The sequence below is a fragment of the Mugil cephalus genome, chromosome 5 (assembly GCF_022458985.1).
Source record: "Mugil cephalus isolate CIBA_MC_2020 chromosome 5, CIBA_Mcephalus_1.1, whole genome shotgun sequence".
NCBI lineage: Eukaryota > Metazoa > Chordata > Actinopteri > Mugiliformes > Mugilidae > Mugil > Mugil cephalus.
The window spans coordinates 9533046-9560093 of record NC_061774.1 but is presented as its reverse complement, the minus strand read 5'-3'; the positions used below and the strand labels follow the sequence as shown (position 1 = coordinate 9560093).

At 41.8% G+C, this 27048-nt stretch overlaps 1 protein-coding gene across 5 annotated transcripts; it reads left to right on the top strand.

The window, feature by feature from the left end:
- Window positions 1-781: 781 nt before the first annotated feature.
- On the top strand, window positions 782-25804 carry mbnl3 (muscleblind-like splicing regulator 3). Of its 5 annotated transcripts, none has more exons than XM_047584848.1 (8): window positions 782-1017; window positions 6154-6464; window positions 6952-7179; window positions 12294-12458; window positions 12907-13110; window positions 13204-13443; window positions 14321-14474; window positions 19379-25804. In XM_047584848.1, the coding sequence occupies exons 3-8, from the start codon at window positions 7006-7008 to the stop codon at window positions 19519-19521; spliced, it is 1080 nt and encodes a 359-aa protein (XP_047440804.1). In that variant the 5' UTR covers window positions 782-1017; window positions 6154-6464; window positions 6952-7005; the 3' UTR covers window positions 19522-25804. The 5 variants fall into 5 exon arrangements, with proteins under 5 accessions (XP_047440804.1, XP_047440803.1, XP_047440800.1 ...); XM_047584847.1 differs by having other exon boundaries at window positions 6633-7179; XM_047584849.1 differs by adding an exon at window positions 18045-18139 and having other exon boundaries at window positions 784-1017; window positions 6154-7179; window positions 19379-19515.
- Window positions 25805-27048: the final 1244 nt, after the last annotated feature.

Sequence of the window (27048 nt, the reverse complement as noted above, 5' to 3'; positions counted from 1 at the left end):
AATTTTATAAAATGAATATTAAATTCAAATTCAGGATCTTTGCATGTTATGTTATTGTATGTAATTACTTTCCCAGTTTTGGCTCAGGTATAGTTTATTTCTTTGAACATCTTGTATATAACTTTAAATCAAATTTGGCCGGTTTAGTTACTTTCATTATTGTAGTAACTGTGTTATTTAAAGTCTATGCCTAAAACCTGTTTATCCACACAAATTAAAACATCATGAAGAGGATACACCTCAATTAGGTTTTATCATGGAAAACACAGATAACAATTTGCTACAAGTGATTAGCATCAGGTGCTAATCAGTAGCTAGTTAGAGGATGCAGCATATATGTTTATATTGTATAGGCTACATGTTTTACCAATATTAATATATAATTATTTGTAAGGTTAGCTAACGTTAGCTAATAGCCGAATGCTAACATTTAACAAGTGACTGACAACATTTAAATTATATACGTAAATTAAATGAAGCCCCATCTGTTATTATACTAAGAGCACATATGGGATATAATGGTTATTATTTTGTGGTTTCTCGTCTTTGATTCACATATATTCACACACAGGTCCTGGTGATACCTGCCTATTTACCTGCCAGGTGTGTTGGGCCAGTGTGTGTAGTTCATACCTGCCGCGTCTTTGTCTGTCGTGATCTAACAACGAAGCCAACACACACACACACACACTCCCTCTATCGTCCCAACCCCTCCCTCTCCATATTGCCCTCCCTCAGTTTTTTTTTTTTTTTTTCTCCAAATCTGTTATCTGTTCAGTCTGTAGCAGCTAACATTTCAGCAGCCGTTCGGCCAGAACTCCCTTCTTTCTTTCACTTCGCGGCTGCAACACGTTTTTTTTTTTTTTTTTTTTTTTCTGTTTACTCGCTTCGATTTCCTTATTTCTTGCTAGCATATTTCCTCTCTTCAAGCCAGTGCACAGCATATTGCGGGTCAAGGGGACGTTTTTTGCGGGAGAGGAGAGCAGGAGAAGACGTTTGAGGTTGGATTGTGAACAGGTAAGAGGCTGAGGACGTCTGGCGCAGTTGGCTGTGCAGCAAAATGAATTCAGCTTGGCGCATTTAAATATGTACCTGGGATATAGGGTCCATATTGCAGCTTTTTTTAAAATGCTTCCCCCTCTTCTCGCCTGTTGCGTGCACGCGTACAGCTTGCTTTGTTATTATTCAACAGAGGCGTAATTTCGGTGTTAAGCGCAGACACAGCTGTAACGACATATACATTTAACATGCTTTAGATCTGATTTCTTATTGCCTGGAGGCAAACTATGCTTTAGTCAAAGGTCTGCACAGGAGGGTTTGGTTTATTAGCATTTTATTGTATCTGTTTAGGTTTAGTGCCAGTCTTTCAGGTGCAAATGCTTGTCTGGGAAAAATCAGTGTCAGGTAACTTCCTGAGTCACTTTGTTCATGTTAATACTGAGTTTAAATCCATTACAGCTTTAAAACACCTGGAGGTCGACCCTGTTTGTCTGTCTGCAGGATTTTACATGCACATGTGCAGTCAGTGCAGGACGTTTAGTCTTGTCCTTGTTTGTCCTATAAGGGGTCAAACACTCAAGCCACCATGGCATACTGTATTATTACTGCTTGCCCACACATAATACACTGTATACAATCCTACCGAATGTATTGCCATCATCTTGGCTCATTGAACAATACAGCCAGTCAAGACAAGTTCACGCGCCCTCCAGGCTGTGGACTATGTACCAGTCTAGCTAGTTTTTCTTTACTTAATATAAACACAGATAAACTGACAAACACACACACACACACACACACAGACACACAAGGGCATACGGCAGCATTTCCCACATAACCTGTTTTCATTTTCCCCCCTCTCGCACAGACACACATTAACTGGCTGGCATCTTTTATTGTGCAAATAAAACCAGCCACCAATGTTGTAGCAGCACTATTAAATCAAATATATATATAACTCTGTCTATAGATTGTTGTCTCAGCTGCAACATGAACTGTTTTTCCGCATAGTTAACTTTCATTTTCTTTCTAAACTGGTGTGAAACACCCAGCTAAAAACCTGTATGACAAAGTGAAATCAAATCTCCAGGACCAACACAGTTTTTTAAAACTTACTAAACGAAAAGTAATGGGCAAGTTAAATTTAAGCTGAATTGTGTTCAGGGTATATTCCTCCTGTGTGACGAAATAGGCTTGTTGTGTGTTAGTTTGAATGGGAGCTGTGGTGCTTTAATGAGCTGAAAGGATTACTGATACTTAACCTAATTACTCAGCTCCCTCCCTTCAGCAGACTGCCCGCTTTCACTCCCATTGTGATTTGTGCTTTGCTCACCTTGCGCTTCTGAATCAATCACCTGATCATTGATGTTAGCCTGTTTTGCACTCATCCTTGTCGCCGCTCTTGAAATAATTGTCTGTCTGCTGATTGGTAACGTAGATCATTCGGGTCCATGTTTTTACAGCTTACACAAAAACCTCTGTGTCTCAAAATGGAATTTACCACACTTTTGGGATAGGGGAAATTCCAAATTAAATAGCAAACTCCCACAGACTCTCATGTGAAAATAAGATAACACACAGATCTAGGCTAAAGTTTGCTCCCAGTGTACAACTAGAAGGGCACTTAACCATTCAATAATTACACAAAAGAGAACAGGAAAGAAAGGCGAGGACAGTGTTGATCTCCGAGCCTTTCACTGAATGCACAGCTGTTTTATTGGTAGCAAGATGCAGGGTGGCACACGGCCTGCACACCAGCCATAATGCATACGTCAGAGCTCCGGTGAAGGTTACGCTGTCGGTAGTCCTTTGGTGCACTGTGTTTGATGAGGGACGCAGTGCGCTGGAGTCAACAGCAGCCGCTCTCATCTGTCCTCCTTGTGCTTCCTCCAGCTGAGTTCCACCTACACGTTAACCCCTCTCCTGACTAGCGGAGCCCCTCGCCCCACTGCAGACACCTGGAGGAGACGCAGCAATGTGATGACTTTTAATAACTGGGGAACTCTGTCTATTTAGTCGCCATGCTGCATCCCTGCAAACAACAGTTTTTTTTTTTGCTGCATTGTGCAGGTCGGACAAGCTCAGTGGACCGAGATTATTTCTGTACAAAATGTACACTCTTTAATACGGCTGGCTCTGTAATTAACAGTTCAGCATTTTGGTGGCATTTCTAAGAGGATCTGTGCATCAGAGCTTAAACTATTCTTCAATAAGTTGATTGAGAGAAAATTAATTTCAAGCAACCAAAGGCCAAAAATGTTCCCAAATGTTCGGATTTTACTTTAATTAATTTATTATTGAGATAGCTGTGTGGGCTGCAACTGCAGAAAATGTACTTAAATACTAAGCGAGCCTTTTTTCTCCTACTCCCTACTTGTTCTGCATGTGTATCATCTGGCCTCCTCATGTTTGATCTCTGTTGTGGTGTTGTGCAGTAGAGCAGCTTGGCAGTAGATGCTTCCAGCTGATCTGTATGTCTTCATGCTCAACTTCTAAATGTGGAAAGATCTGGTTGCATTAAAGAATTTGGTTGTGGGCGGCTACGGCTCAGGTGGTTGAGAGGGTTATCTGCTAATTGCAGGGCTGGTAGTTCAAATGGTTGACCCAAAAACAGTGTGAGAAACACTAAGGTAAAAGGAAGCTCTGTAATTGTGCACCATATAGTTTTAAAGTTTTCTGATGAAATGAATGTCCTCTGTGGTTATTATTGGTAATATGTGTGGCCATGCTGTTTTGTAAAGAATTAATAGTGCTGAATGGTAAATATTCTACAGTCATTCACATTTCCTTCAGAATGGATTGTGATCTTCATGAGAACTGAACATATTATTATTAAATTTGAAAATCATATACCTGCAAAATTGCTCATATTCGTGTTAAGGGTCAATTAGCATGCTAATCTACAAGGCTGAAGATGGTAAACATATATCTGCTTTATTTGTGCATGTTAGCAACGTTATTGTGCACATTCTGCCATCCTGGTGCATTTAGCTCCATGAACCTCCGTCCGTGTAAGTAGAGTAGAGTCATGGGTTTGGCTGTAGACTCAGTTTTGATAATCATTTCTGCATTTAAGCATAAAGTGCCAACGCCCTCTCATGAGTAACTAATTAATAAAACGACTTCCTGTCCTGAAATGTCAGGGCTACTATCTCACAGATCTGCACAGGTTACAGCAAACACAGCCCTCAAATGGACACGTCACTTTTAACCTACTTACATATTTACTGGAACGACTTCTCTATTTTAAACCATCCCCACCGCCGTCTTGGCCTTGATGGAGGGAAAGGCAAAGCTAAACAACTGGTGAAATTTTTGGCAGGGTAAAACTCCTGAAGCTTTACTGCAGCTTTTATCAGCAAGTGAAAGGTCATTGCTGTACATACTCAAAGATACCAGGTGCGGTATAACCTGGGGCGACTCTGAAGGAGAGCCAGGATTGCTGTGAAGCTGTCCAGGAATGGTTGTAATGGCAACTATGCACCGTTTGGCGTCTGCTGTGGCGAGAGTGAGAAGAGGAAGTGAGGAGCGTTTTGATGATGTGGGTTGCATATTGTTGAGCTGCATCGTCAGGGCGTGCGTAAGCAAAGCCGCTCGACACTGACGTCGTGGACCTGAATGCAGGACAGGCAAAGCTGCAGGAGGAGTGCTTGTCTGGTCCCCCTTGAGAAAAGTTTCTATTGATCTGTAGGTAGGCTGGGAGGAGGCAGAGGAGGCACAGACAAGCATAATGGTTAAGCAAGCAAAGCAGTTGCTGTACCTGCTCATCTCTCATCCCTACCTCTGTTTCTTTTTGGCTGTGATGTGTCTTTGTTCCTGTGTTTGAAGGTGGGTGTATCAATTCGCTTCCCACCTCCCCCTTGTCCCTCCTTCTCCCACTCCACTGCGGTGTTCTCCTTCTTGGCTGTGTATCTGCATGCTCTCGTACACTCACACACACTCGTTCACTCACACTCTCCCCCCCGCTGCTTCCTCCGTCTGTGTCTGCCGCCATCAGACGCAGGGACTGATAATATCTGCTCCAACGCCCTCTCCTCCTCCTATTTTTTGCACTCCTTCTCCCCTGAATCTTGCCTATTGTTTATTCACTTAGTAAATTAATGTGCAACTATAGCCTTGGGTTTATACAGGGTAGCATTCCTTTATCTTTCATTTTCAAAGTCCAAAACGCAGTTTGGACTTTACCCTGTCCTGCAAAGCTAAATTGTAGTTTTGTTCTGTGTGTGTGTGTGTCACCTCACTGATTATTATCTGTATTCACTTAGTGTCCAGACACGTCACTCTACTCCCTGAGAGCTGCACAGCAGGCTGCATGCATCATCCTTACATCATACTGCAGTGTAGTCCTCTGTTTGCAAAAGTCACAACGTATATATTCCTCCGTGTCTGTGAGAAGAAAGAGCTGTTTGGAGGCAGCTCAGGGCAGTTGTACAGTTTGAATATTAGCATGTGGCTCAACCATGACTGTGCTTGTAGCCACGAAAAAAGCCAGAGGAACAAGGACAGGCTCTGCGAAGGGAGGAGCTTCGTTTTAAAAGTGCTCCGTCATTGGTCAGTGGCGCACCATGCCTGTTTGTAAAGGTCCGTCCGATTGGCTGTCAGTTTGCATCAAGCAAAGCAGCTGCAGTTGTGAAGAATCACCCCTTCCCTTTGCTGTCCTGTCTCTCTTTTTCCTACTTCTTTCCTCCACGTTAATAACTGTCTGGAAGTCATCTGTGCCGACCACACGTGCCAGCTTGCACCACTTCAAGGACACCGCAGATTGCAAGATGATTTATTTCAAGTTAGTCAATTACTTTCTGCTCCGAGGAGCTCACGGGAGTTGAAGTGACGTCTCTGTCCTGCCTACAATCTCCCTCCATCCTCCCTCTCCCTCTCCCTCTCTCTCTTTTGTATCATTTAATCAAGACATAGCTTGCCCTTTCCTGTTCATTGCTGCCTCCCTTCCTCCTCTGTGCTCTGCTGCCCTATTTGTTTGTCCTCGCTTTCTTCTCTTTGGCTCTTTTGCTTCCACCCTCCTGCCTCGTGCTCCTCATCAGGCTCCGTTTCAACAAGCTCTGCACAAGGTTGTCGCTTCCCATTAACATTTTCTTCTCAACAGGCTGCTGTTTTCTTAACGCTTTAAAATAATGTTCCTGTGTTTGCAATCCACAGCAAGGCAACGTGCAAGGACGTGCAGCAGAGGACGTCAGTGAGGAAGATGACTACGGAAGAATAGGGAACATGAAGGAGGGAGGAGACGGAGACTGAAGTAAGAGGAGGAAGTTGAACTCCAAAGTGCCTACTGCGTGGATTCGTTGTGGGATTACAGCCGCACGGGGCTCAGTGTATGTTTGGCCTTGAATGGAGGCTATATTTTATCCTGACAACCCCAGAGTCATACATCCCACGTTGCTGAGCTGCAGTCTCGATACACTCTGAACCGAGCGGCTGCCTCGTTTTTATCACTGCAAGGACATTATCTCGTAAGGCTCTGCTACTTCTTTTTTTTCATTTTTTTTTTTTTGCTCTACAGAAATCCTTTTAGTTTCTCTGCCACACAAATATAACAACAGTAGAGCAGTGACTCCCCCGGCCTTGGCCATGTTGACGTGACTGTAACAGTGACTTACTGTGGGTGTCATTTGGTACAGGTGAATGCACAGACGCTCAGCAGCACATCTAAGCATGCCGGAGTGATGTCCTCAGAGTAGAGTTCCTTTTTTTTTCATTCCTCTTCTGAGACAGAGCTGGTCTCTGCTCACAGTAACCCACTCTATCTCACTCCAGTGAAACTTCAGCTGCCACTTTTCCCAGGAAAAACTAATACACATCCTCAACAACACACCAGCCAAGGGGACTTGCGGCACGAAGGAAAGAAATATATACATATATTTTTTGATTTTGTTTCCTCTGTGTTTTGCTGAGGATTTTTTTCCTTGAATCACCATTAGTCACCCTTGCTCTCATCAGACAGTTTTCCGTCCATCTGCCCTCACCGCTGCTCAGTGTTTGTGAGCTTCTCTGATGGCTGTCAGCATGACCATGGGACGGGATACCAAATGGCTGACCTTGGAAGTGTGTCGTGAGTTTCAGAGAGGCACCTGCTCGCGGTCTGACGCCGAGTGTAAGTTTGCACATCCCTCCCGGAGCTGTCATGTGGAGAATGGCCGAGTCATCGCCTGCTTTGATTCACTCAAGGTAACAGTCCCTGCCATTTTACAGCTTGTTTGTTTCTGTTTGGTCGGTGTCAGGTTTGTTGATGCCTTTTGAATCCGTGTAGTATTATATCAGGTTGTGCTAATGGACATTTACACACAAACTCGTCCACATGTACAATTTCTAGAGTTTCAGATCTGTCAGCCCACCTTTAGGGGAACAGGAGAAGAAGCTACAGTCCAGTATATAATGTAATATCACCAGAATAATGTACGCCATTTACTTAACAATATGTCGATGGAAACCTTATTAACTATGTCAGTTATTGGTCCTCTTTCCCCTACGTACAGTTTTTAACGCTATATTCAACAACCAGCTAAAAATTATATATTTGCCCTGTCACCATGCAGTCTAAATCAGTTTCAACTAAGGGGTTCACTACACTTCAACAATGTTATTTCATGATAGTTACATGTTGTAAACTATGATGCAGTGCATTTTAAACAATCAAACTAGATATCATAATGAAATGATATCAAAATTATATCATAATAAAAAAGCGATTTCATCTTATAACGTTTGTCCAAAAAGTGCATCTATCTATCTATCTATCTATAAACGCCTTTGAGTTCCTCAGAATTGATTATTTTCAGTTTTATTTTCATGCTAATGGTCGACTGTACTTTAAACCAGTCAAACTGACACGTGACTCTCTATAACTAACATGAAGTCAGAAGAATGTCCTGTGGTTATCAAGATATTTATTGTTTCCATTTGGCCCAGGCGTAGTTTCTCATAAAGCCGCTCTGCTGATGGTCTGTTCCTCCCCCACCACTGATGTGGGCTAGTCGGTCGTGCTGCTCCAACATCACTGCAGCTGCTGTCCTCGTCCTCTCTTCTCCACCACCGAACGCTACTCAAAGACTGTTGAAAAACAGTCTAGTGAGTAGTGATGACGCGTCACCGTATGTTAGAGAAGTTCCAGCTATCAGTGGCCGATTATGCCAAAACGAAGAATAGGCCGTTGCTGTATTCGCATGTGTGCATGCTTCTGGATGCATGTGTGTTTGTTGGAGATTTTGCAGCGAGAGAGTGAGATCCAGACAAGGGGCTTTCTGTCTGAGTGCAGCTGCTGTCTCCTCGTTTATTGAGTTAGAATTTATTATTCAGCCATTTTTCTGTGTTATGTCCTCCAGAGCATGGGGCGAGAGAGAGAGAGAGGAGAGAGAGAGAGAGAGGGGGCCTAGCAACAGCACAGGAGTGCGTACCCATTGGATAGTTTGATCTTCCTGAGTGGCACGGCTGTTTTTAGCACAAAGCAACAGCCTGGCTCTGTACTGGTTACACCGACGGAAGAAAGAGGCGAGCTGCTTTGTACCAAAGTCATTGAAGGCGCATTAAAGGCCATGTTTGGTTGTTTGAAGCCCCCGGGTCATGTTGTTAGTTTGACAGAGATCTGAAGTTGTTGGCAGTTGAAGGTCAAACCAGTTTCTTCATCAGGGGTTGCAGCAGAGCTGTGGTGCCAGCACATTAGGTCAGCAACCACCCCAGTGCTTATGTCCTCATTGTTGTGCAGGATTATACTCGGCTGACAATTGTTGTTTTCGGTCAACTGACTAGAAAAAAACAAAGACGCACCACGCTCTGTACCCAACACGGCTGCTCTACAGCATCACTCTTTCCTCCCGCTCTCCACCCACCCCTCCCTGCATTGTTAATTTTTATGGATTTATCTGCTAATGGCTTCCCTCCTCACCGTTCCTCCCATATCTGGCATCTCCAGGCTGGTCCGAGCTGACCGCAGTCGTTCCCTGTTGCTCCTCCATTAGCTCCGTCTAGTCGCTCCGGGGAGGGAGGGGGGCTATTCGCTCCCTAGTTCCCTTTACCTTGTTAACCAGAGTGCAGTTGTCATTTCAAATGATTAGTGTGGACATCACATCTGCCCAGCATCAACGCACAGCAGTACCTACCGATAGCCGTGTCACCTTTGAATGGCGCCACTATTTAGGCTGAAACCAGAAATATAGATACCGAGTTCACAGTCATGATAGATGACGACTGGTTGCTATGGCTACCAAAATATGGAAATCTAATATTAGAGAGTCAGAACATTCATGCTTATATGTTTTGCGTGGTCATGCTAACATTTGCTAATTATAACCTACAAGTTCACCCGAGGCTCATGTGTCAGTTTTGCCAATATTTTGTCTTGATTGCAGAATAAATAGAAATTCCCACCTGTGAGTGAGTAGTTTTGATAGTCTGAACTGCAGGGGTGGGCATCCCGCAACGAGACATCTGACTAAATTTAAAAATATAATTTATGTTTAGTAAATTTTAGACTTGCTAAAAAAAAAATGTCATCGCTGTGTGACTGACATGTGTGATACTGAGCCTGAACTTCAGCGAGCTGCACGTTTAAACTAAAGAAAAACATGTGTCATGTTAATGTGGGGCCTAATTCAGGTTTTAAAATATGTCTGCAGAGATAATATTTATTTGTGTCCCTACCTTATCCTCTCACCGAATGCATCAGCGGCATGCTACAGTACGAAGAGAGACTTTCTCTGTATTGCATAGTACGTTGCTATGGTTACCCAAAGGAGATTCCTGACCCAATACTCTCCTCAGCACCGCCTATTATCGGCCTCCTTTGCCACCCCAGTGATTATATATTTGTATCTGTATCCTTGTTCATAATGCCAGAGCTCAAAGTCAAACAATAGTTTAGTCCGAGTTTTGCTTTTTGAAGCACACATCGCGCAAAGTGCACCATTAGACTCATTAATGGGTGCTTTTTCTTTGCCTCTGAGGTGGAGCAGACGTGTTGGACTCATGGGACTCACTCCTCATTACAGGCTCATCCCTAAACACACAGGGCGGTGACGCAAAGCTTGGTTGCATCTCCAGTGTAGGCGAGGGTGTTTGTGTAAACCCATATAACATCCGGACCGGTTTTCAGGCGTCTCGCTCCTATGTCTGCTGCGTGTGAGGCCGTGTGAACGAATGCTGCTGTAAGAGACCCTGCGGATTGCCCTTGTGTTATACGTGTCCTCATCTGAGAACGACATCATCCGTCATCGTCAGAGTCCCTGCACCATGACGTCAGTTTGTCCTCAGACTTTGTCGGTTGTACAGCTTTGGCAGCGACCAGCTAATGGGAGCTGGTTTGTGCGGGTGTGGTTTGATGACAGAGCATGTGGCCGACACCCGGTGGAGGTAGTTTAGCAGGTTAACAGCTCATCTGCAGGGGAGGACGGCTGCTGTCGACCCAGGGGTTTAATGTGGGCTGCAGTTCCTCCTCTGAGTGTGCGGTGACCTGCAGTGTTCCTGCAGCACCATCTTCACCTTCCCCCATCTGAGCGAAGGACACTGCTTTAACGACAGTCTGAGACAAATGAATTGCCTTTAGATAAATGTCCCAGAATCTGATTCGAAATTTGTCCAGAGGCAGAAATAATAAGTAAGAAAAGTGTGAGGGTTTGTGCGTTTTAGATTTTTCATCTAAAACTGACAGAGAAATAAATCAAAGCAGTTTTATTCGTTTTAAAATGTCAAATCAAATTATATATCAAATTCCCTATTTTTAAGCTTTGAGAAAATGTAGATTTTATTTATTTTTTTGATAATTAATTGAAGTAAATCCACATACTATTTTATATTATCATAATTTGCATTAAATTGTCCAGCTAACTCATAATCAGCTAATTTATAATTCAAAAATACTGCTGAGCCCAGGAAGTGTTGTCTCTCTGTTTTTAATGTAAATGGCAACAACCTGTTTATAAATGTGTAAGACTTTATGAGGTTATGTCATTGTTTACATCTGCATTTGCTGAATGAACCTTTGCGCTCTTATTCAAATAGAAAACCCAGCAGCTGCACGCTGGCTCCTCGACCAACGCGTTCCAAGCTGCTTTGTTGATGAATAGTAATGAATAGTGCCCTGTGTTCACTACATTATCATTTCTAACAAAGTCTTGTTAGAGCAGGTGCGTTTCATTATGAACCGTAGGTATCTGAACATGACGTGTGCCTGTTGGATTTATTCATAAAGCTTCATGTCAGAAAACCCTCCCAACGCTTGTAAAATATAGCGAGACACTTCTCAACATCTTCAGGATTTATCTGTCTGGCATCTTGGAGGTGAGAATAAAGAAACTGTGATTTCCCAACTCTACCTTTTAAAGCTGCCGTGGAAATAAAAACATTTATTATACATTTTACTCAAGTTCTTGTGTACTATTACACATATATTTTACACACACCACTCTTATGTTGCTTACTAAGATTATATATGATGAGTTTAGAAATGGTTATTTTTGTTTGTTAATATTAATTCACGTAGCTCATAATGATACATTACTGACAGTACGTGAGTGTCATTTTCTGTCTGGGACTATTTTATTATTTTTATACTAATGTGATGCTTTCAGTCATGTAGCCATTAATACTTTTAAATAATGCATTAACATAAAGAAATTAAAAGTTTCTATTTTACATTTAGCTCTTCTTTAAGCAACACTCTTTTGCACACATGTTTTTTACTCTCTCTTGAAAATATTTTTTGCTCTGGTATCTTCCAGGTGGAGATACAGAATCTCTCGTACAGGACAGTGAGAGTAGAGCATATGTTTTCACTCCAGTTTTATCTCCTCTCTCTGTGCTTTTGCTTTGTACCGTGGAAAAATCCAAAGCTGGCTCCAATGCTACACCTGTCATTTCACACAAAATGCAAGGGCCCGTAATGTCCATTATATATAATATATATATATAATTTTTATAATTATATTAACTATTATATAATTGTACATTTGTATATATTATTATCAATATTCAATAGAAACTACTTAAATGAGTAAACTTTTAGACATGTGTTCCTCTCAGATCAGCTCCACGTTTCTCATGAATTATGCAACGTGAGCTCTTCTGGGGCTTCATTAGTACTTCATTACACCAAAATTTTCTAGACAAAGTTCTTAGGCTGTGCTGAAAATGCTCTAGATCCTTTATGTTTAATGTAACAAATTGTGTTTGATTATATGCATCTCGACATGCCCTCGGTTGATTTAGTTTCTCAGTCACATTATCCTCATATCTCTGCTGAGTGTCGGACTGTCTAACCGCTCTGAAACTCGTCTTCCTTGTCTTTTCAGGGGCGCTGCACGCGAGAGAACTGTAAATACCTGCACCCACCGCCGCACCTGAAAACCCAGCTGGAGATCAACGGGAGGAACAACCTGATCCAGCAGAAGGCCGCGGCAGCCATGTTGGCTCAACAGATGCAGTTCATGTTGCCTGGAGCACAACTGCAGCCCATAGTGAGTGCAGCCCTTCTGAAAAGCCTTTCACTTCATGCCAGCGTGTTTGAAGAAGTGTGTTTGATATGAGCTGTCGATATATTAATTCTGTGTGTCTGTGTGTAATGTGGGTGATGCAATGATCCAGCAATAAGGAGGCTCCGATATTTCTGTTATTAAGTGGTCATGCCTGCAGTTAATCCTTTCTTCTTCTGTCCTCTTATTAAGGCAAAATAGACGGAAAAATACAGCGTGCATATATTATTTAAATTTAAATGTTTCCTGCTTGGATTTTGATACCATGCAGTTACATTCACGAATAGTGATGGAAGCCTCAGAAGGCGCAGCTGTAGGTTTTCTCCTGTTCCTGTAAACACACACGGCGCTTATTATGTTACCACCAAATCCTCTAAAGCCAGAGAAAGCTCTGCCATAAATTCTCTTTCTTTTGTTTCTGCGGTTCTCTCAGACAACATTCCCGGTGACGCATTCCCTGGCAACGAATCCCAGTATGGCATTTAGTCCATATCTCAGCCACATGGGCCCAGCCATGGGCTTGATGCCTGAGCTGCTCCCCAGCACTCCCCTTCTGGTCCCTGGGAGTCCCACCGGCCTGGCAGCCATGGGGAATGGAACCTCAGCACAAAAACATGTGCGCACAGACAAGCTGGAGGTATGCGGCCTGCATGCAGTTGTTGTGTTTCTATGTTTGGCCAAAGAATGATGAAAAGTAAATGTTGACCGATGCTCCGGGTTGCCCTGCCAGGTTTGTCGAGAATTCCAGCGGGGTAACTGCACGCGTGGTGAGAGCGACTGCCGCTACGCTCACCCCCTGGAGGCTGGCATGGTGGACTGCAGCGAAAACTCCGTCATTGTCTGCATGGATTACATTAAAGGCCGCTGCAGCCGAGACAAGTGCAAGTACTTCCATCCCCCGGCTCACCTGCAGGCCAGGATCAAGGCTACACAGCACCAAGCTAGTCAAAACACGGCGTCTGCAGCCTTGGTGAGTCCTTCCCAGCTCGGTGGCACAGACAAATACTGAGATCCCTTTGTTATTTCTACCAAAAAATAAATATTAGTGAAGACTCTGATCATGTGAAAGCAGTTGTGAGCCGAGCCAGCCTTTGCCAAACACCTTTCACAGAACAGTTCCACTGTAAGGGCAGCAGAGTTTCTTGTTTTGTATTTGCATTTTGTTTCCTTATGCAATAAAGGACCGAGGTATGAAAGTATCCTGCTGCAGCCATCTTAAAATTAAATAGCATAGTCATGGTTTTCATTCCTACCTGCTACCGTATCTGAGTCTGAATCTATAGTGAAGTGACCCTCAAGGGTTAGCAATCGGCTTTAACATCACAAAGGCAGAAATGATGCAGAAAAAAACAAGCAAAAAAAAATGTAAAAAGAAAATAATTATAAACATTATGTTCAGTTTTGATACACTCTAGCATTCATTTCATTTTTGTTGCTATGGCTTCAGCTGTGAACATATTTAATATGAGATAAATCAGATGGCATAATTATTTTTTTTTATTATTAAAGTATATTCATGGAACAGCCTGGCTGCACTGTTTTATATCTATGGTATGTTTTACCAATATGAGTAAGTCATCTTGGCCATCTTCTGCCGCAGTTTAATGTTTCAGCACCGGCCCCGTTAGAGAATGAAAACATAGCAGTCCCATTTTGCTCTTGGCCTGACCTCTGGGCCTAAGTCACTCCATCTAGTCCCATATGCTACAGTGCCCCCCTGTGGTGGTAGGAAACGTCCACACCAACTTGGTGATTAGCCTCAAAAACACTGACACCAGGTAATATATTTATCAAGTGCCTGAGCCGTTATTAACGCGAACATTTTCCTTTTTTTTCCCGCTGGCCAGGCTCTTCCTCCAGGGGCCGTGCAGTCTCTACCAAAGAGGCAAATCCTAGAGAAGAGCAACGGAGCCGCTGCCCATGTCTTCAACCCCAGCATGTTCCACTACCAGCAAGCTCTGGCTAACATGCAGCTCCAGCAACCAGCCTTTATCCCCACTGGTGAGTTTGTGGACGCATTATCAGCACCGGTGTTTACCTGTCACACATGTAGGAGTTACCCTTGATTCACAAATCCTTGAAACCTGATCCAGAAATAATCTGGCTAGACAAAGACTTAAGGCTGCACTGGAATCAGTATGCACGCTGCGTCCGATCAAGGCTAACTGCTGACTTTTACCTCTGCTATTACGTTACGCTTCTCTTCCTTCCACTGATTCATTTGACTCACTCTGGTTTCATGTGTAATAAGAGCAGTGGAATAAATATGTTACAGTAAGCAGTACAAACAAATAACTGGAAACATATGCGTCAGAAGGCTTTTATGTGGGGATACTGGTATGTGTATCGGTTAGTGTTCTTGTAATCATTTTGGTTGGAATTAGAAGCTGGTAAAAAAAAAAAAAAAGTGGCAGCGACAATGAAATGGTTTCCCTTCAATCTAAACTGTAGTAAATGTCCCATTAAATGGTTTGGAGAACGCATTTCTTCATTAATTAAACTGTTGTTATTTAATGAAAAAGTGTATGATTTAAGTGATTTAATTAAGGTTTAATGTGATTATATTTCATCAGACGACATTTTAACGTATCGTACTATACATCTCACTAAAAGACGTGGCGTTAGAAAAAAAAAAGAAGAAAACCATTTTTGTTTCATGGGAAAGGAACGCTGGCTAGTGAAAGGCTTGATGGCTGCCAGGCATGAATTATTGATAAGCCAGAGTTATGCAGCCGATACACCCACACTGTACCTGTTCTGTGTTCAACAGAGTCTATCTGCCTCCTTCTTTCTTTCTTTCTTGGTTTTTGAGTGGCAATTACTGCCGCCGCTAAAAATACTAATCAGAGCTGTCATGTCTTTTCTCCGTCTTAACCACTTGTTGTATTCGTGAGTCTCTGGCATGAGTTTGCAATAACCGCAACAGTGTTGAGGTAGCTTGCGTTGCCTGCACTAACCTGAAACCTCCAGACTTGCCTTGACCTGCTGCTGTCAATAACACCTTCTTCTTTGTCTCAACTCTTTTTTTCCTTTTTTGTTGTCCTCTTGCCGCACACCTCCCCCTGCTCTCATCTGAAACTCGTTTTGTGTTTGGTGGCAGGGTTAAAGCATCGGGATTAAATATTGACGATGATATTAAACTACAGGTGCAGATGTTATTGCTGAGTTTCTCAGAAATATTTCTGTTTGCTCTGATATCTTCAATGTCATTGGTCAGTATGCTGCTTTAAAACCGTTAGGGCATGCCAAGCCGACAGCCGGCGAGCGTTTACGGCTGTAGGTTTGTGCATCCTGTTGGCACTAGTTGGACCAATCCAGCATGACAAATCAGAGGTGGAACGAGCTAAAGAAAGCAAAACAACAAAAAGGACATACAGAACGTTCTAGATCTAGTTTTACATCTTCTCACTTGAACATTTCAGTACATAAATACCCTCACAACAACACGATTGTCTGGAATGAATAATCTATAGACGACCAACTGATCATGACGAAGCATGATTCAGGAAAATCCAGCTCCGTACAATGGTTTGTTGCTCCTCCTCCTGTCTTCTTGGCCTAATTGTGCCTCTTCAAGTTTCCTCTTTTGAATGATGAATGCTGACCACTGTCACCAGCTCGTGGTGTGGCTGTCTTTGCGGTGTGTTCAAGTGCTGTATGCGCACGTGCAGGTGAAGCAGCTCATGTAGAAGGATGAGAGCTGCCGGCAGCAGAGGGCCGTTGGGAAAAGAGGAAGTGGAGTCGCTGTAGGGAAAAACCCAGGCAGCCTCCTGTCAGGGCCTGGAACTAGTGGGGAGGGGACGGACTATAGACCAGCTCCCTTAGACGTCCCAGATGCTAACAGGTCTCAACTAAGATGAGTGTAGCACTGGGTTGATGGAGGGTTTTAAAGAGGCCAAGGTAGATGTGTGATAGAAACAATTATCGTAGTTTAATCGTAGAAAATTAGGTTACGTCTGAGGCAGCTGCTGGTCTTGTTATATTGCTAACGTTGCTAATGAGTGTGTCTGTTGCTGTTATATGGAAAACACATTATGATTGTTGTCCACCTCTCTGCTTTGTTTCTTTTGGTCCAGTTATGCGTTGTCCATCCTACAGCGCTACTCCAGTGATTGTTACACTTTAGTAAGGTTGAGTCACTCAAGGGAGATCGATTCGAGTAAAACGGTCACATCCGAAGCAGGAATGGTCGACGTCATTTGACTTCTTCGCAACTTTAGATGGAATATCGTATTATGCGACCAACACCCTTTTCATTTGACCTTCCACACCCGGAAAATGTGAAATCCATGACTTTTCTGTTAAAGACTAGTGACTTCCAGCTAGGGGTGCGTTGGGTGCAAACTAATAAAAATGTTCATGGCGTTCCTCCTCAACATACCCAGAAGTGTGACACCAGAAATGTCCATTAAACAAGGTGTGTATTTCCACACATTCCCTTGAAGGTGGCAGAAAAGAATAGTCATATAGGGTTGGACAAGGACCACGTGTTCATTTAGCAAAAATCCCAGGACACTTAACGTCCACCTGGTTCACCGTACTTCACGTCCTCCAGACACTGGCCTGCTGTAGTGAGTCTTCAAGCTGCACATTAGGACCAACAGTGATCAGTGATACTGTCACGTTTGACTCAGAGATTATTAATCATTTCCAAAAACAAGAGAAGTCAGAGAACTTCAACAATCCCACACATTTTATACTATAAATGTACCTTTATTTAACTGCCGTCTGACATTAATTATATGACTGTTTGTTCCAACTAATGATTTAAAAACACGAGACTGTGCCGTGTGCAGTATTTGTGGTGTTGTGTGACTGGATGTCCGTGTTGATCAAGCTTGTCCCAGTGAGATAAATATTCCCCTTTTCACCAGGATGCATCATACCATAATATGCAGGTACTGGGAGGAAAACTTTATACTGTTACTACTTGATAAAACAGAAACAGACATCATACCGGTGTTTTCAGATTCAGCATTAATCTGCATTGACCGTAATATGTCCCAAAACATTACTTTTAGTTTGAAAAGATGCTGATAGAAATCAGATTTAAAACAACACAAGTATTTTTTAATAAACACTAATATGTCAAAGACAAACTACACATTATAAACACTATATGTTTCTGTAAAATACTTCTTTCTTATGGTTCATTTGCTCCCTCCATACACATGCTCCGCCCATTGAATACAATTATCAGATACTCCAGTCTGATTAGATTGTATGACTGTGTATTGCCTTATTTGTTTAACTACCATTTGTTGGTGAACAAAGCTTTTTCTTTTATTTTGTAACCGGTTGGCTAATTAAATATGGAACTTTCTTTATCTCTTATTTTTGCATGTGTCCCGATACTTGTTCAAATTCATCCTGGCAATATCACTTGACTTGTGCCATGACTTTTGATCCGACACATTTCGCCATGGTAACCATATCATTCCTGTTCCCCCCTTCCTCCTCCTCCTCCTCCTCCTCCTCCCCTTCCTCCCCTTCCTCCCCCTCCTCCTCCCCCTCCTCCTCCTCGCCCACATCCTCGTCTTCTGTCTTTCGTCTGACTCGCCCGAATAAAAGTTCCCATGATGCACGGTGCCACCACCTCCACTGTTTCGTCGGCCTCGACCCCAGTCACCAATGTTCCTTTCGCTGAATCTGCCGCCTCGAATCAGGTTTGCTCCTTCATTTCAGTTCTCTTTTATTTAAACTCTGTAGGTCTTGATCAGTCTTTTTTTTTTTCTTTTTCATCGAGCTAAAGAAGCATCTGCTTGCAGTGTCTCATGTTTTATGTTCACGTGTCATGTGTCTTTATTTCTCAGTCTGTTGTCATGTGAGCAAATGAAAACTACTGGTTTTTGAGAGAAACCTTTAAATAATCTCTAACTGTCTTAGTCTGATGTTGACCCATTTCATCTCTGTCTTTACTGTTGCTCTGTTCGATCTATGGACACACGGTATGTGGTCTTGGAAACCTGCGGAAGTCGAAATTGCAGATTTAAAAACAGCATCGTTAAAAACATCGTTTGATGGTCTATTAAGAAAGAAACAATGTATCTTGGCAAAGATGACTTTTCTCAATAAATGGTCGCAACTTGTTTCTAAAATAGATGCGGTAATCAAGAACAGATGCCTGTTAATGTTCAGTCCGGTCTGAGAATGACAGGGATCATTATGACCAAGGAGAAGGAACGTGTGAGGAGCAAAATCTGGCAACCCAAATTTCAGTGTATGCATTTAGATTTCAAAATGCTCAGCTTTACAAAGTAGGTTCATGAAGCCATAACGACTGAGCTTAATGACCAGTTGAGGCCACAATTAGCAGTTTTGAGGACATGATTTTAAAAAACAGCTTCAAAGTTTTTTTTTTTTTAACAGGTTTAGAAGAAAAACTTAACATCATCGTACTCGTGGTTTGTTTCTGTTTCTGCTCTTTTCTTTCCATCGATCCAGTCCAGAAAAGGAAACATTTTTTCCTCTTTTTTTTGTGCATGATGAAAACTTAAACATCGACCGAACGTAAACCATCACTTGTTTTTTTCAATTTATCTGTTGTCACATCACTTTATGATACACTCACCGACTTCAAATGATTGAGAACCATAAGGAAAAAAAATAATTTATATATTTTCTGTAAAGATCAGGTGACTTTCAATCCAGTTGCAGCTCACAGATGCTTTTCTGTTTAATTGAGACATGAAAAACGTCCAGCTTGATTAAAGACGTTAATGAGTTTAGTTGAAGTTCACTAAATACCGACCTTATAACACTGACAGTACGTGTGTCCATGAAAACAACTGCGCTACTAGATCGGCCTCTTTCCTTGGTCACAGTCAAAATGCTAAACATGCTAATTAACATTATCCTCCTCGTGAAGGTTATTAACATTTGTGTGTGTGTGTCTCTCTTTCCAGTAGACCCCTCGGAGCTTTTGACCTCCGATCCGGTGGAGCTCCAGTGTGTTCCCATGGAAACCCATTACTGTCCCGTTCCCAAACTGCTGGTGGCGGCTCCAGTGGCACTAAACTCAGTAAGCCTTTCTCGAAACCCCAGTTAAAGTCCCTGAAACCTGCAGAACTGCAGCATGTGCCTCACCTACAGCGCACACCGACTGATAATGACAATGTGAAACTTCTCATACGACAATATGAAACTAAGAAAGCTGCGACGGTTCATGCAATACAAGCCTGGACGTATTATTAGTACTGTTGCTTTACAGCAGCCACCCTGATGCATACTGACTCGATCAGGCTGAGCAATAGAGCTCCCTCGTTCCTAGAGCCATACATGCCCACACCTTAAAAGTGCAGCAGACATGTGCACAGAAACACACACATATAAGACTAAAAGCCCTTTATGGGTTGGAGCCATGACACGAGGCGACCCAACACATCTTGACTGTTCCAAAGTCAGAAACTATGAAAACTGTAATTGTGGAAATTCAGACCATTTGAGCTGCGGACGTCTCTGCCGCTGGTCTACAACCATGACATGTTTGTGTCGCATATCATGTCATGTTTACGTTTTTCGAGATGACTTCAAATGTAACATTTGTGTTGTGACATGTATAGTTTGTTTTCATGCGTTCATGAGACGTCAGTAAGGAAGTTGTTGTTCATTTGTTCGTGCCTTTGATTTTTCTGCTCAGCTGCGGAGGAGACTTAGTTTCCCAGGACAATTCAAAACGCTCAATAGAAAACAGATGTTAACTTTGCAAAAATTACAGAACCCTATTATAGCTCTCACTGTTTCATAAATATAAATGTAAAGTAGGATTTGAATCGATAATTCATGACCGAAAAGGAGCCATTACTTGTCACGCAACACAACAATCTTCAAATGGGTAGAAATTATGTCAATTAAAATACAATCACTTTTATTAAAGAGGCTGAGTTGAGGGATTTTTTTTTTCTTTTTTTAAAGATGTAGCTGCTAATGTCTTTTAAGAAACAATGATTGAAGAAACAAACTGCCTTAAAGCAGGTGAGGTCAGGTTGTGTGTCTGAAGGCTCGCTGTGTAACTCACCGGTAAAAACCAGACAGCTCAAATTATTAGTGGTGAGGTTGCCTGAGTCACGATGTCTGATCAGTGATTGTATTTTGTTTGGGGTGGGTAGTCGTGTAATGAATGAAAAGGAAACATTTGTTCTCTTCACAGATTCGTCTGTGTTCAACTTTCCTGAAACTCACGAATCAGATCTTTACAAATTGGCGCCGCATAAACTTTTCAGCCTTGATGTCATTTATTGCACAAGAGGGAAGCCAGATTTGTTTTCTGTTGTCGTGCCCAGAGTGTGTGGTATATGCAAGGAGCTGCCCACTTGATGCAATACCTGAGTCCAAATTAATACCTCCTCTCAAACACAGAGATGCATTTGAAAAAGGCAGTTTGTTTGTGTGCTGATCTCCTTTCACGCGGCTTTTAAATTCAGCAAGTGGCACAAGATCTTTATGTTTTACGGCTCTTTATTCAGGGAGAAAGTTAAGAACTTGAAAATGTCTCGTCCGACTTTAAAATGTTTCGTCGTCTTTTCTACGGATGTGTCCTTTTTCTTCAAAAGTCGTCAGACTCTAAATATTGAAGCCACAGTGGTTGTAACCAGAATCAAGTTGTGGTAAAGGGAGGAAACGGAGGAATGAATCACTCGTTTGATGTCTGATGCAGCACAAACCAGTGGGACTCTTGGTTTGTGCTGTTCAAGCCGTGTAAAATCGAACTTAACAGCTTCGGAAACTGGAGTGAAATCATTTTTATCCAAATTCAAATGTGCCTCTTTCAAGTCTCCTCAAACCGCCGCTGTCTACACACTGTAAGAACAAACCAGTGCTCAAAGATCGATGTGTTATTTGGTTCATTATTATAATACAAAGTCACATCTGCACCAGTTTCTTCTCCGGGACAGCTGTGCTGTCCTCATGTAAAGATAAATCAGTCAGTTGTGTGCATACGTACAGTAAGTGTTTAGAAAGAGACAATGAATCACATATTAGTTGTAAATGCTGCAGATATTCCAGCATTTCCCACTGAGCATTATTCATTTTAAATAATGTCAATGTGTCGTGAATGTATCTAATGCAAAAACTACACATGCCCTTCAAAAAGACAGGCATGCTGACATGTAATGATTCACTATATATAGACTATTTCTGAGGTCACATAGGTACCATTCTGATACTGTGTTAAGACATATTAAAGTATGTGTATTGTTATATAGATTTATATTTAATGTCAATGGGTGGTGTGACTACTTTTACAAATATCTTTCACTCCCAGAAAAGGTAGGGCAGAGCTGTACTCTTTGAAGTACAAAATGTACGTGACACTACCATTTCTTGCTGGTCAGTTTTTGTACCCGTGCCCTGGAAAGCACCCAAAGAGGCCAAATGCACTATAAACGTAACATGTAATCATTAAATTGAGGAAGTCACCGTTCTGACATTAATTTTTTAGCATTTCTTTCCTGTTTCACGTGTACTCTTCTGATGTCCCTGTACTGCGGCCCTGTTTCTGTTAACTCTTTACATGAGAAGTCACAGTGTAGACAGAATAAACTCCAGGAGGAGCTGCTGCTGCTGCTGCTGCTGCTGAGACAAGGATCTAATCTGACCCCGGTTTAACACCCATCAACGCCGCCAGATGTGTTCAGCTGGGGCTGAGTAAGAAGCACCGCCTCCTGGGAGTGAGTCTGGTTTTAGACGAGCGAAAGCTTTTTCCCTCTTTACCACCTGGACGCCCCAATTACACCTTAACTGTAGCAGTTAAAGAAACAGAGTGCTCGTTTGGTTTCTTCGTACTTTTAGTGAGAAGATCGATGCTGCGCTGGCGTTTGGGTGAATATAAATATGAAGCTAAAACCAGCGACTAATTAATTTGGACTGCAAACTGTTCTGGCCTCGATCTGTCTAAAAATGACAAAGTACTCTTTGCAGCACTCCTACAGCTCATTAATCAACGCGCTGCTTCTTGTTTGTTCAATCAGTGCACAGACACTCAGCGTTACGAATTCCTATTGTATTAGTAAACAGGAGAATTTAGTTCTTCTGAGGATCCAGATAAATCAGCGTCGTCCCGATTCTGTTTATTATCATATGCTTAAGAAAAGAAGTTTTCTTCAAGGACATGAAGCAGCTAACAGAGTTGCCTAGCAACCATAAACACATTAGTAGCCATGTTAGCTAACAGTGGCGAACACACCACATCTTTACTAAATGAAGACTACGCCCAGTGTCTCCCCGGCCATTTAATCATCCACATTTGTTTAGACTTCAGCCACTCATTTGAGATCCCATGGGATGTTGAATAGCCCGGAAGACAAAATTCCCCCGAAGAGAAAAATGTGTGGTCTGGAGTCGCTCTGTTGGGAGAACTATTTATAAATAGTGGTCTCGCTCTACGTCTGATCCAGCCTTTTTCAGGTCTTAACGCTGAGCTGATTGTCTCCTGGTTCAAGCTTCATATTTACAGAGTGATATCAAACTCCTCATTTGACCCTCAGAAAGAGTGTGTGTGTGTGTGTGTGTGTGTGTGTGTGTGTGTGTGTTCCTAAATGCTGAAACTTTTATTTCTATCTACTTTGGGTGAATCAGACAGTATGTGTCGCCCCTTGTGTGTTTTCTCTCAGCTCCCAGCTTGTTTTCGACTTGATGAAATTAACAGAATGTCAAGACAAATCATTTTGTCTAAATCTTACAGCTTTGAAAGACTAGCTTTGTCCAGCCAAGAAAACCCCCCCTCTTCTATCGACCCCCGCCCTCACATGCCTTCACTGACTGACTGCTGTCCAGCTGAAAAACAAAAAAAACAAAACAAAAAAAACAACAATAAAAAAAAAAAAAAACAGAATACTTGATTAATAAATGGTGCCTGCTGAGGGCATCTGTCAACGCTCAAGATTGTGTTAGTCTGGGGAACTGTGGTTGGCATGAGAAAAAAATTTAATAAGAAATAGTTTTTACCTCTTTCCCTCTCTCATTCTCTTGTGCTTGATTTCCTGTTTTGGCCTCACTGTATTTTTTCCGCACAGACCTGAGTCACAACTGTGGAACATGTGAAACGATTGTTGTGATCAGATGTGGACAGTCAATACAGAATACAAACAAACAAAGGGCCTTATTTCTGGATCACTGTATAAAGATGTGATAGCTGTGTATGAAAATGTATTAACTGTTAAGTTTCTTTTTTTATCTGATAAAAAAAAAAAAACACGGCATGGAAATAATAATAATAATGATAATAATAATAAAAACTGTCATTTATATATAGTTAATAGTTTGTGTAGACCAACAAGAAAAACAGTATAACCTAAAAATCATTTGTACACAATGATGGAGTCATTGTTAATGGTAATAGTTGCTGTTGCTATGGCAACAAAATGACAACATGGCTACCTTTCTATTATCCTTAATAGTGATTTTGTTTTTCCTCACATTAATTAAAATGACATAAAACACTAACTTATTCAAAAAGGGAATGTCTAATTAGTTTGTCTTGTTCTTGCAACTTGATTAAATATTTTATATGGAAACTTAAATCCTTGTTATATCCAAATGTCCTTAGGGGAGGTCAGGTGTTTATTTTGTTGTGTTTCTTTGACCTTAATTGTTGTCGTTTTTTGTTTTTTTTCTCTCTTTTTTCTCCTACATTGTGTTTTTGAGAAATAAGAATGGACTTTGGCTTTTAAAGCAAACACCTTTCTGTCAGGGAGGTAAAGAGGCTTCTGGACTCACCGGAGGTTTTCTGTAAAGTCGGGCCAGTGAGCGGTCGTCGCTGGTCCCACACACCAGACAGCCTGGCTCGGAGTCGTCTGCGTTGAGCTTTTGTTGGCGAGTTGTGTTTCTGTTCGGACCCTGAAGGTGGTCCAGAAGTCTCTTCCTGCCCAGCTGTGCTGGGTGATGTCGATCCTTGCTGAGGTGTATACGAATGTGTGACGTTCACCTTGTTTGCACTTATGTACATAACTATGTCAAAATACTCAAAATTTATTTTGAATAAATACAGATAAAAGAGCTGATTAAAAAATCAATGTATTGTTAATGATACAGTATGTCTATTGTTTTATTGTTTTATTACAGTGTGAAAAGATTGCTTTGAAGGATCTGTCCTTTGTTTGTATGTTTGCTCGAGCCCTGTTCTTTGCCAAGCATGACATTGCCTAAGTGTACACTACGAACGGTTTTGCTTCAAAAAAAAGCTTATTTCAGTTCAGTTTCGGGATCATTTCTGTTTCAGAGATAAGTGACCCTGACATCAGACAGGAGCGGTGGATTAGAAGGAAGAGTCCGTCCGAGATAAACTGGTACCAACATAATGCTCATCGTGAATAAACAACGTGCAGATATATTCCTCTCTAAGCTAAAGTAAAGCACCAAAGTAAAGCACAGAGTAGCTCCATCAGCAAACACCCAGGAAAGACTCGGAGCAGACTTAAAATCACGGAGGAACGTTGATGAGAGACGTGCTCGCAGGGTTTCAGATTCACTTTGGTTTCTATAATTTTACCTCCCTCGCTGTTGTTGTTCAGAATAATAAATCAGGAGTTTAGTCAAAGCAGCAAACAAACATGGTTTTCCGATGTTATTCTCGCGGCAGCATCCTTGGACATATGATGCTCTTCAATTGCTCTTAAAGCCAGCGGTTTTGTTGCCATGGCACTTGTCCTAGCGGTGGATTGACTGAGTCATCCTGGAGAATTGGTTCACAGCCCTCTGACTGTTGAATGCTGACGTCAAAGTGTCTCTGAACGATGTGTACCCAAAACTCACCAAAGCTTCTTTACTGTGACTCACCAGCTCCCTTCATCGTTGCTGTCCCAGTGTACAGCTGTTTTAAAATACTGTGTGTTTTCCAGTCGACTGAATAAGATTTGAAATTGGTGTATTGTTACCATTACTTTCGGTTGTGTTTGTGCCTTTATCGTGCAAATTGTTCCTCATTTAAATTGACAAAAAACAAAACAAACAAAAAAAAAAATGTCAGAACATGTACAGAGTGTGTGTAACTCTTTTATTTAAAACCCTTTGGTGGTGAGTCTATAAATGATCTTTTCATTTGGGTACAATCTCAGACTGAACCTGTGGAAGAGATGATGAGGGCCAAAGACTGTTCAGGACTAAGCCATATCTGAAAAACTCTCTCTGACACTCTAGGACAGACTTGAACGTGACTGCTGTTTCTTAGTCACCTCCCGCTTTGCTCTATTTTTCTGCTTGTGGTGCTTGTATGTGCTGCCGTGCTACATGCCAATTTATTTTGCAGTGTATAGCTATTAAGAGTAAGTTACTGTGCCTATGATGAGTTCTGCGATTTCTGTTTTGACCTTAAATAAAACACATCATTGTGATCTCCTGGCTGTGTGTTTTTTTATTCAGTGGACATTTGTCTAAACTTTGATTTATGATTTTTTAAAAACAGACTTCATTACACCCAGCTCATTAGCTACAACTTGCTAATACTGTCTTCAGAACTGCCTTGATTCATTGTGACGTGACGCTCCACCGCATCCCAAAGGTGCTCTGTTAGACTAAGATCATCAGAAGATGGTACACTGTGGTCATAAAGACATGGACATGGTCAGCAGCAATACTAAGGTAGGATGTGGTATTTAAACAATAGTAAGGGGCCCAAAACCAAGAAGATATTCGCCACACACCATCAGACCAGCAGCCACCTGAACCATCGACATAAGACAGGATGGATCAATTGTTTCATGTTGCTCAAACCTAATTCTGACGCTGCCATCCAAATGTCACAGCAGAAGTGGAGCCTCGTAAGTCCAGACGGCAGCTCTCTGCCTTCTATTGTCCAACTTTGTTGAGCCCTTGTGGACTGTAGCTTCCCTTTCCTGTTATTGACGATGTCAAGCTCACATTTCTGTTACATTACATGTCCTTCTCTATCAGCTCAACTGTCTGTCGTTCTTTCTTCTGTCATCAACAGTCGTCTTCTCTGTATCAGACAGAATTGTAAACCCTAGAGCAGGTCTGATATGTCAGGCAGGCCAAAGACCCCCAAACTGATGGAGAGATGAAGTAGGGACCCCAACCTAATGTATGTATTCTATATTAAACTCGGTCTAGTGCTGTTTATAAATATATATTATTATTATCATTTTTCATTCAATATTAATCCCTTTACTAAAATATGTTATATTCATGTCAATGTGTATTAAAAAATTAGTTGTGAGGAAATTTTAAAAAGTATATAAAAATGTCTAATCAACCAAAGACTTTGCAACCCCCCTGCAGTACCTCTGCGGACCCCCTCTTGAAGACCTGTGTCCTACAGGTTGTTGTGTGTGGAAAATCCCAGTAGATCAGAGGTTCCTAAAATACTCAGACCAGTTTATCTGCCACTAACAACCGTGCTACATTCAAGGTCACTGTAATCCCCCAATCTGCTGCTGTGTTTGAACTTCAGCAGATCGTTCAACTGATTGAAAACTTACATTAATAAGCAGCTGTATACCTAGAGTATACGGGTACACCCAATGAATGTGTCCCTTTTATAGCTGTCCATCCACTGTCTGAGCCAGTAACAAGTAAACACATGCACCTATGGTGAAAATACAGCAATGAGTTATAACAT

What these genes read in the sequence shown, in the direction of transcription:
- mbnl3 (XM_047584848.1), top strand. Translation starts at nt 7,006, where the DNA reads ATGGCTGTCAGCATGACCATGGGACGGGATACCAAATGGCTGACCTTG. An exon ending in TGCGCACAGACAAGCTGGAG is followed by an intron (nt 13,111 to 13,203) that starts GTATGCGGCCTG and finishes TTGCCCTGCCAG; the next exon opens with GTTTGTCGAGAATTCCAGCG. An exon ending in ACACGGCGTCTGCAGCCTTG is followed by an intron (nt 13,444 to 14,320) that starts GTGAGTCCTTCC and finishes CCCGCTGGCCAG; the next exon opens with GCTCTTCCTCCAGGGGCCGT.